This window comes from Micropterus salmoides, unplaced genomic scaffold (genome assembly GCF_014851395.1).
Source record: "Micropterus salmoides isolate LMB-PRFRI ecotype aquatic unplaced genomic scaffold, ASM1485139v1 Ms_hic_scaffold_1480, whole genome shotgun sequence".
NCBI classification, from domain to species: Eukaryota; Metazoa; Chordata; class Actinopteri; order Centrarchiformes; family Centrarchidae; genus Micropterus; species Micropterus salmoides.
Genome location: NW_024040575.1, coordinates 33,931 through 45,000, shown reverse-complemented (window position 1 = coordinate 45,000; position 11,070 = coordinate 33,931). Strand labels below are relative to the sequence as shown.

The 11,070-nt window shown below is 43.6% G+C and overlaps 1 protein-coding gene across 1 annotated transcript; it reads left to right on the top strand.

The window, feature by feature from the left end:
* Positions 1-5,827: 5,827 nt before the first annotated feature.
* Positions 5,828-10,791, top strand: LOC119903358. The gene is made up of 9 exons (XM_038719507.1): positions 5,828-7,144; positions 7,826-8,161; positions 8,303-8,495; positions 8,596-8,712; positions 9,013-9,149; positions 9,338-9,403; positions 9,483-9,718; positions 9,873-10,091; positions 10,197-10,791. Exons 1-9 carry the CDS (start codon positions 7,131-7,133, stop codon positions 10,604-10,606), a joined length of 1,728 nt encoding a protein of 575 aa, XP_038575435.1. The 5' UTR covers positions 5,828-7,130; the 3' UTR covers positions 10,607-10,791.
* The last annotated feature ends 279 nt before the right edge of the window (positions 10,792-11,070 follow it).

Here is an 11,070-nt window from a genome sequence, read left to right as displayed (position 1 = left end):
TAAGTGAGATCCTGGCAGTATTTTACTAGGAATCACTGAGTGGATGAGCATGTGTGTCTGCTTACATCAGTAACATGTCATATTACTGATGTACGCAGATATGACTCAAATGACTCATGTTCTTGGCCCCTTGCACAATGTCTATGCCAACGCTGGGGTCTCTGGGATTTTACTTTGAGAAAATGTGGCCATTTGGAGAGGCCCATAGTGAGGTACCCCAACCCCCCCGCACACACACTTTTTACTTATTTGAGTCAGACACAGAAACGGTTAATGTTAAATCACACACACTTTATTTACACACATTCGTTATACAATAACAGCACAAGCTGTACAATATAATACAGTATGACAGAGTCTGTCAGGGAAACTTGTCAGACATCCAGCCACTTCAGCTCCTCTTCCTCCCCACGAAAAGACCTCCTCTTCACACCGTGGTCGAAGCGGATCTCCTCGTCACTGGCAATGTCCTTTACGGCCTGAAAGAGCAGGACGTGTCTGTCTCCCTCTGGAAGTGTCACTGTGCAGTGGCGTGGCTGCACGTTAAAGTTCTTTTTGGAGTGTCTGATCCATCTGCCTGCTGTTTCCAGAGACGGGTGGCACTCACAGGGGAAGTTCTGCGCATCGATGCAGACTTCCTCACTGCCGTGTGTAAAGAAAAACAGGTGGCCCATGTCGTCCTGCATCTCTGCCATCATCTGCCTGCCCTCAGCGCCCGTGATCACCTTTCCGTGGAAATCACACAGGATGGAGCCCTTGCCGAAGGGCTTAGTTGCAACAACTCCTGTGGTCAAAAAGAGGGAGTCATTACTGTGCTGTCCATGATGTAATTATAGTCATGTTTTGGATGGATTTTACTGTATTTGTACATACCTTGTCCTTTCTTCTCCCCTAAATCCTTCACAGCCAGACCTGGCCATTTCTGCCTGGTCACCCCCCTGACGATGGCCGGGTCACTCTGCGCCTGTGCCTTGCTGAGCGGCCTCCACTTTGCCACTATGTCCTCTGGGCGGGGATGATTGGCCGTCCACCCCTCTGCTTCGATGATTTTCGCCACCTGCGCTAGTGTCGGGGCACATCTTGAGCATTTTGCTGTCAAAGAGAGAACATTTAAATTAATAAAATTAATAGTCAGACACGAGTTGTAAATGTTTGGCTAAGAAAGTATCTACACTTACACAAAAGATGTTGCTCCCGCTTGCCGTACTGCAGAGCCCTCCACTTGTCATAAAAGGCTCTATCGGTGGGGAACCCAGCGTCTGCTCTCTGCGTTTTGTTGGGTGGCTGGCCAGTGATTCCTACAGGGAAGACCTGTAGAAAGACTTTAAAGTCCGGGGTTGGTCTGCCCTCTTTTTCCACTCGCATTTTCTTCTCTTCCCGGGCACCCTCTTCGCCAGAGTCGTCAGAAGAGGAGCTGCAATATTGAAAAGGTTTCCAGGTTACACACTGACAAACAGGTGGGTGAGCACTGAGAGACATTATAATTATTAATATTTAATTAATAATTGACTGTTTCAGATGATTACATACCGTGTCAGGGAGCTGAGCAGGTTCGCGGTCGCCACAACAGTGTCCAGGGTCTTCATCCTGTAGTGCTGGTTTGCCACAGCAGTCGAATGGGCCATGTAGTGTGCCACAGACGCCTTCTGCTCCTCCGTGAAGTTGGCAGCAGCATCTGTCTCCACGGTCCTACGAATTTCCTGGCTCTTGATGTCCGGCAGTTTGTAGCTGCAATGGGGGAGAAATATCAGATGAAGCTCCCAAACTTGAATTATATAATTTTCTTGGGGCATGATCTATTTATTAAATGCACAAATCCGTTACGCTAATTCAACAGATATTTTTGGACCTATGGACTGCTGTTAATACTTACTGCGTGTGCAGGCGAGTGACGTCATTGCCCGCACTCCTGACCTTTGTGCCCGCTGTGGACAAAAACAGCCTGTCTTCATTATCTTGACCCGGGCGGATGTAGTCAGGGCGGATCCACATGTAGTATGCGTCCAGCATCTGCAGAGAAAAACAAAAAATATCTGTTAATATCTGTTGGTTCATTGTTGGTGTTACTGTATTTCATGGTAAGACAATTTAGCTTGTATTAAGCGTACTTACTGCAGCCTCCTCCATAGTGAGGGCAAACACAGCAATCTGCATTGTCGCAGTCTTGTGGTCGCTGACAGCCACGCACACTTTGCCCCCAGCATTCTTTCTCTTCCCCCACTCTGCTGTCTGAAAAAACAAAAATACACACAGAGTGAATAACTGACATAAAGGCCCTCTTCGCAGACTACCTAATATACCCTAATATTGCCCCCTAAAATACTCCCACAAAAACTGAGGTCTTACCGTCATTCCCTCCACCGCCCCCGGTCTCTGGAAGTGACCGAGGATCAGGATTGCTTCACAGTAATACCGGTACAGCGTCTTTTGATCTGAAGCCACGTGGTCGCCTTCCATCAGCCTCCCATAAATGGACAGCATGTCTTTCTTGGCCTTCCGGAGGACTGCCTGGCACTCCTGAAGGCTCCTCTGACCCTCGTGGAACCGTTCAAACCTAGAATGACATGATAGAAGACAAGAAACAATGCAGGGGAGGATTACACACATGTCTGTGTCACATAACCCCAGATGTACAGCCAGCACATGAGTATTATCAACATGCAGGAAGTCATTAAAGTAAAATAAATGGGAGGCAGACTGACCTGGTTTTACAGGTGACCTTGCTGTTGGACTTGGCCACTGGCTTTCTGAGGGCAACGAGGAGGTCGAGGTAGGCCTGGCACTTCCTGTAGAAGTCAGCATCCGCTGCAGCCAGGTTGAGGTGGGTCTTCAAATACTGAACAAACCGTATCATGTTTTTAATGTAGTTCAGTATGGTGGCTGGGCCCATTTCAGCGTGACGGAGTTGGGTGAGGTAGTCCTTGGTCTCAGTTGACTTTAGCAGGAAGTCCAAGCTGACTTCATCCCCACTTGGCTGGATGAATCTCAGCATCCTGGAGACGTTGTCTACCTGTGATGAAAGAAAAAGAGAAGTGTGAGATGACGATGCAGCGAGAAGAAAAGCCACACACCAGCCAGCCGCACAAAGACACCCCGAAAAAAAAGCTGTGTTTTATCTAAATTTGTTATGGAACTTAATACGCAGAGAGCTGCTCTACATGTGCTGTGCTACTATATTTTAAAACGTTTCGCGGTTACAAAGAGCAACATGGAACAGACTGAAAAGAGACACATGGGATATATCTTACCTCCTGCTGGCAGTTTGGGACCTGCAGGGTATTGATCAGGTAGCCCTTGAAATCCGTCAGCATGGCCTCTTCTGCAGGGAACTTTTCATACAGCCCCATCTTCATCATGTTGGCACGGACACCTTTGCTCTGCTCTGCTTGATCTCTGAAAAAAATAGAGAAAGACGAAAATGAGCTCAAATCAATCTTGCAGTTTGTTCACAGTTTCTGAACTGATGTGTGTGTGTGTGTGTGTGTGTGTGTGTGTGTGAGGTTTAGAACTTACTTTTGCCATGTTCGGTCACTTGGATCGGTGGAGCTGCCTTCAGAGCTGCTATCCTCCGCCACCGAGACGCCACCGGCCGCTTCAGAGCTGCCACCGGCTGCTCCAGAAAGGCCACTGGCTGTGGGAACGGCAGCTGTGCTGGTGGACGGCTCTTCGGAGTCCAGGTCTGCAGTGTTCGGAGCATTGGCCACAAAAAACTTTCTTTGGCGCAGCTCTTCCAGAAGAGCCAGCCTAGATGGTCTGTGGGGGTACCGCTTGCACATCTCCTTATAGTCCCAGTTTCTGGCCCCCGTGTCCACTCCTTGCAGGACTCCTTGGCCCTCTTCGCCTCCTCCAGCCGTTCTTCAGGCGTGCTTTTCTTCATGCAGACCCTGCTCAGATGCGTCGTCAGCATGTCCTGTGGTTTTTCACACAGCAGGCAGTGAACGATGCGACGATCGGACTTCTGGCTGTGAGACAAAGCAGACACACCAAAGATTACAACTGTGAAAATGAATGAATGTTTTTGCTTGCTGTTGTGGCTGGACTGTCTATTACATAAAATATACAGTTAAAATATAAAATATACATAAAATTACAAATATACAGAAAGTTGTGGTTTAAGAGGGAAGTATTCCACTGGTTCAGTTTCCACAACCTCTCATACTGTAGTGCTACCAGAACTGGTTTTTCAGCATTCTTAGGACAGAGGCCTGAGTTGTGCTAAAGTGGCTGACCAATTCACACTTCACCCTTGACCTAATTTAGGTCACCAAAAGTTACAAGTCACTCCTTTGGAATATATTTCACATGTTTTTGGGATGAGAAACAAGCCTTAATTTAAACAGAAAACACAGAGTGAAAACTATATTTGGGTTTTCCACAATTTGCTTATTATCAACATTAGTTTTATCCTGCCTTTATCCATACTAACGTAGGTCACCATAAGTAACAAGTCACTCCTTTGTGTTTTTCTATTATCTGTTTAAATTAAGGCTTGTCCCAAAAACATGTTGAAATAGTTTCCAAAGGAGTGACTTGTTACTTATGGTGACCTAAGTTAGTATGGATAAAGGCAGGATAAAACTAATGTTGATAATAAGCAAATTGTGGAAAACCCAAATATAGTTTTCACTCTGTGTTTTTCTATTATCTGTTTAAATTAAGGCTTGTCCCAAAAACATGTTGAAATAGTTTCCAAAGGAGTGACTTGTTACTTATGGTGACCTAAGTTAGTATGGATAAAGGCAGGATAAAACTAATGTTGATAATAAGCAAATTGTGGAAAACCCAAATATAGTTTTCACTCTGTGTTTTTCTATTATCTGTTTAAATTAAGGCTTGTCCCAAAAACATGTTGAAATAGTTTCCAAAGGAGTGACTTGTTACTTATGGTGACCTAAGTTAGTATGGATAAAGGCAGGATAAAACTAATGTTGATAATAAGCAAATTGTGGAAAACCCAAATATAGTTTTCACTCTGGAAACTATTTCAACATGTTTTTGGGACAAGCCTTAATTTAAACAGATAATAGAAAAACACAGAGTGAAAACTATAATTGGGTTTTTCACAATTTGCTTATTATCAACATTAGTTTTATCCTGCCTTTATCCATACCATGTCAACTGAATTGTCAATTACAGGCACAGATGTGATTAGACACAACACAAACAGTAAAAATCCACTAGAGAAAAGAAATTTGAACTTACTTGTCGGCTTTTGCTGCCATTTTCCAAAAATAAAAAGAAGTCCTTGGGAAGGGAGTGAGAGTCTTGGGATGAAAGTATAGAAAATTCTGCCAAAGACAAGGAGCACAAAAACAGGAGTGTAGCTCAAGTTGAAAATGTCCTTGCAAAGGGCAAAAGGTGGTCTCTGCAGTCAGAATCGAAAACAAAGTGAATGAATGGTTCCTTAACTGCAGTACTTATTATCTGTGCAGCACCAGCTGTGTGATGTCATGGTCAAGCAGACCAATCGGGTTGCTTACTATTGTTTAGAGGGGGCAGGGTGTGACTTTGTAAGCAAGACACTTGGTTAGACAAGACAGATTCTGCAGACAAGACAGAGCTCCAAACATCTGCAGAGGGAAGACATGGAGTGTGCTGGAAGACAGAAGAAAGCAGGCCACAGACCATCAGCCTGCAAAGGAAGAAAGCATCTGCAGAGGGAGGAAAGAAATATCTAAACAGCAATTTTAATTGCTAACACTAAAGAGCTTCTATTCCACCTCATTATAAACCTACACACTCACTTTTTCATGTAGTCTCCTTCTTAACATTTTATTACATGTGATGATTAAAAACTTGTGTGCCATACTGATGTGTGTGTCCAAAACACACCTCCATTGTTCTGAGATCACTGATCAGAGTATAATAGAACCACATGTCAAACTCTGAGTGGTTGCTAATAAAGATGTATTCATACATCAAACCTATTTACATGTCACTAAGGAGGGTAAACTGTACAGGTTGTTTACAGACAGAAACAAATTGTTTGTATGTATGCTGGATGCTCCCTGACTGGTTAGCTGCAAACAACTTATTTCTGATGAAAGTTAAATTAAACAACCACATTCCAGGTAAACTTGCACCTGTGCACAGGTAGCTCTGCAGACAGTCATAGCTGTCCTGCAGCTGCCTGTGGGGGGAGGGGGGCATTTGCATCTGTACACAGGCTGAGAATCAGAGTGTGACACTCTGATTCAGCCAGCTTTCATTTAAGTCATTATTTCTGCTCTAGGAGACCAGGGTAAAATGAGTCTGCTTGTCCTGTATCTCTTACATTTTTTGCGTGCGTTCAGGGTAAAATTCTCCCACTTCAAGTTAAATTAAACAACCACATTCCAGGTAAACTTGCACCTGTGCACAGGTAGCTCTGCAGACAGTCATAGCTGTCCTGCAGCTGCCTGTGGGGGGAGGGGGCATTTGCATCTGTACACAGGCTGAGAATCAGAGTGTGACACTCTGATTCAGCCAGCTTTCATTTAAGTCATTACTTCTGCTCTAGGAGACCAGGGTAAAATGAGTCTGCTTGTCCTGTATCTCTTACATTTTTGGGTGAGTTCAGGGTAAAATTCTCCCTCTTCAACAGGATCACATTTACTATACTATCTATAGCCTAGAGTCAGGCCTTTCACTGGAGACCAACATTGTTTATTTTGAAACTTGTGTCTGCCTGGTGTCAGAGGTCAGATCTCTTAAAGTTTTTGGTATGTACTTCTGCCTAGCATTTTCAGAAATATGGTTGATGATACACACATTTAAAGCTTTCCTCTTCCTCTGTACTGCAAGCCCAGGCCTACAAATCAAACATTTCCCAAAATTTCAGGCTCAGTATTTCAGGCCAACATTGTATGTAATGATCAGAATAATCAGATTTCCCTACACTGAACATGTATTAAAATGTGTTATGTAACTCATCCTTGTCATTTCTTACATTTGACTTACTTTATTTAAAAACAAATCAGTCATGGTCAGCCCACCCCCCTCTTGGCTGCTGCAGAAAGGTGGGAGGGACTATCAAGTGGACATATAAGGTGAGACCTCAGAGGCACCATGTACTCAGTTCTTCAAGAAAACACTGAAGATTCCTCCTGCATTTTTCTTTGTTTGTAAACTAGCTTTTTCATTTGCGAAGAATGGCTCCCAAGCGGTAAGTTCAGATCATTTGTATTTTCTGTCTTTACATTTTAAGAATGCATTCACGTGTACTAACATCTGTAAGCTTAAGTAAATAATCTATTTCTTGTTATTTAACAGCCTTACTGCTGTACCCAGGTGGCCTGTTGGTTGACAATACTATGAGCAAAAATCTAGCAAAACACTCCTTAATGACTAAATTACTAAGTTACTACAGTTATTCTTTTCTTAACTTTGAGTTAACTACAAGCTGTATGTGTTTTGTCCCTGACTTAGAAATAATAAGTATATAAAATAATAATTTGACAAGAACATATATTTGATCATGGCCTAAAATCCAAAAACAAAGGCTTTTTCAGAGGCAGCAGTCTGGACTGCAGTGTGGCATTGTAATTAGAGTGTCCAATTTGCACCTCATTGTATTAGGATCACACCAGCCCCCTCCCTTTTGAATCTGTTTCACCTTCAAAGTTTTTCTTTATATGACATAAGTAAACATGTCTGTGTTGAGAATGTGATTATTGTGCCATTTAGGTCAAATCCAATCTTTTTTTCCCATCAACGCTATTAAATTCAATTCAATTTTATTTATGTAGCGCCAAATCAAAAACTTCCTTGTCTCAAGTCTTTCTGGAATATTTTGTTTTATGAAACGATTTTAATCAAACTAAACCGTCTACCTTCTCTCTCACAGTGACAAGGATCGCCGCATCGTTTCCTGTCTGCAGTGTTTCAGACCACAGGAGCTGTTGCCTAACCACCTGTTAAGAGTCTGCCTGAAGAACCACACAAATGAGGAGAGGAATGCAGAGGTGGACAGAGCCAAAAAGTCGATGAAGGCCTGGACCCTTCAAGGCAGAACCTGGGACTACAACGTCATGGTCAGGCGGTACCCCGATGAGGCTTCCAGACAGGCTCTTCTGGAAGACCTTCGTGACATGCATTTTTTAATTCTTAATGACCCCATGGACACACCTGCTGAATCCAGTCACAGACCACCAGGCGCTGCAGTTGAAACTTGCAACAAAAAGTGAGTTGTTATTCACTAGTATTACTTTTTATTTAATGCAGAGTCATTAAATTTAAATCTTGGAACGCTGCCAGGCACAGATACAGAAACATTTCTAACTGGCCTCCTTATTTGTTTGTTTTTTTCATCAAATCATTCTAGACCTGCTCAGCCGACTCTCCAAGACTGCCAGAGAGTCCTCAGAGTGTCACAGATGGACATGCTGGACATCCGCAGGAGGCTCCTGGATCAGCAGCATGTGGAAGAAGACCAAAAGACGCTGTTCCGTTACTTCTGCGAAGCCATCCTGGTCCTGAGATACTTCCAGCGACCAGAAGCAGTGAGGGCATTTACAGTAAGTACTTTGACTTTATACACACTGAGGAAACACTGTACAGTAAGTCACCCTGTAGTCATGTCATTAATCCCCACTGTGTTCTTTATTTGTTTTCCAGGCTTCAGATTGGGTCAACAAGACACATGTTGAGGGACGAATCCGAATGGGGGTCAGTGAACTGACAGCGTCCACAAAGAAGAGTGCAACATTTTCCCTCGCAGTGGAGGACTCTGCTGTAAGTTCTCTATAAGGCTGAATATGATTGACCCCCCCCCACCCCCCTCCCCCAGAGGACACCAGCACCTCCTCATATACTTTTGCCAATGAATGACTGATGATGATTTTTTTTTACTTTTGCCAATAAATGACTGATGATGATTTTTTTTACTTTTGCCAATGAATGACTGATGATGATTGTAAATCAAGACTTAGGGGATGGTGGGGTTGTAATAAGTTCTCTAGCAGCCTGAAAAGACTTAATATGAATTACTTTAGCATCAGAATGAAGCATTAACTTCCTGTCTGATCTCCACAGATGCTGGACGCATACTTCCAGAAGGTTCGTCCAGCATGTCTGCAGGACAGTGTGGACGACCAGGGCAGATTTTTCCTGTCCAAACAGGGCATACCAGTTGGCAACGTTGCGAGCGACCTCAACCGTCTGCATGAACAGTAAGTTTTAGCAGAATCATGTATTATAGTGTATGCATTTATACACGCTGTACAGAGAAATATAAAAGGATTAAGTTGAGTGGCTGGCTTATGTACTACATCAAGTTCAAATAATATTATTTTATTTTCTGTAAGAAAAATATGCTGAAAGAATTGAGGTATAATCTAAAATTTATTCTTCATTGCAGGTATGAATTACCAAGCTTTTCAAGCCAAGAAGTGAGAAGAGCCCACAGATTCAGTACTTCGACATGGTTTGTGTCATCATCCAAAACATACAACATTCATATATTTTCTGTTTACCAGAGTTTGACTATGAAATATTCTTTTCAGCTCTCCTTCTGATGAGCCGGCTGATGAGAGGATAGGTCGGAAAAAGAAGCGAGGCAGAGGCGCAGCTGACCAGGATGACAGGGACTTTGGAGCGTTTCTCCAGCACTTCCCGGCGACGGCGAGTAGCACCCCACCCACGAAAAAAAAACGGACCGCTGCAGGGTTTCCACCTGACAGAGTCTTTTATGACAGGTGGAGGTCTGTGCAGTTTGCCAAGCGGGAGGAGCACCTCTTGTGTAAGTTGACGCACTTTATCATTCAAAAAAATGATTACACATCTTGGTGTTCTGGAAATTATGCTAGGAGATTAGGTTAACAATATTTCTATAATCAAAGTAACATAATTCACATTTTGGACAAGAAAATTAATTTAACATTTGTCTTTGACAGCCCAGTGTTCGAGACGGCCCCCGACAGTCAGCAAGGTGTCATTGCTCATCCAAAAAGAGGGTTGGACTGCCAACTGTCCTCGCCCCGAGAACGTAGTGGCAAAGTGGAAACCAGTCAGTAGGGTGCAGGTGGAGACGGATCCATGGATCCTCACTACGCTCCATAGTCAAAAGTGGACAGGCCTGGCCCTCAAGGACTTTGGTGGCACAAAAGGACATGGTATGTAAACATGTCTTGTGAGCAGGCGAGCATTAATCCAGCAGTAAAACACTGTGATATTGTGCTCCTGGAGTGAATACTAATTGCACCTTCTTTTGACCACAGGAGTTGTTGCCACCAAAGCCTTTTCCATGGGATCCATTGTTTGCGATTACCATGGCAAGGTAATCACAGGAGCAGAGGGCCGGAAGATGATGGAGTCCATCCAGGATGAGATGGGCTACCTTTTCTTTTTCCATGGTGGTGGTCGGGACCTCTGCGTAGATGCTCAGACTTTCCCGTGTGGGTGTCACCCAACAGAAGACACCATGGGCCGGAGGATCAATCATTCCTCCAAGAAGGCAAACCTGAGGCCAGTCTATTGCAGGATGAACTTCCCTGAAGGAGAGAGGGATGTCATCCTGTTGCAGGCCACAAGAGACATTGATATCTGTGAGGAGCTGCTTTTTAATTATGGCGTCAAGCGCACATCTTTTCGGGGAGAAGGACTGAACCTCGACTGGCTGGATGAGTGAACAAAATGCCATTCATTCAACACTCTTGCAATAATATCTATATACACAGCATGTTGTATGCACATTGCAATTGTTTTTAACTTGACACTTATCTTAATTTTATTATGTACATAACAGTGTCTTTGATTTTTTGTTATCTCCCCTGTACATAGCAAACAATAAAGATTCGACTATAAGCACTGTAATAGCTGATCATTTCTTGGAAAATTCTTGTACTGAAAAACTCAACAATGTCTGTTGGTAACCGAGCGTAGCGTGGAAGTTGAGGAGAAATATTCTAAACACCTATTTTTAAACCTGCTAACACTAAAGAGCTACCTACACACTAACTTGTTGATTTTGGCCGAATTTCCTTTGTATCACATGTGATCAGAGTATAATAGACCCTGTGCACAGGCAACTCTGCAGACAGTCATAGCTGTCCTGCAGCTGCCTGTGGGGGGAGGGGGGCATTTGCATCTGTA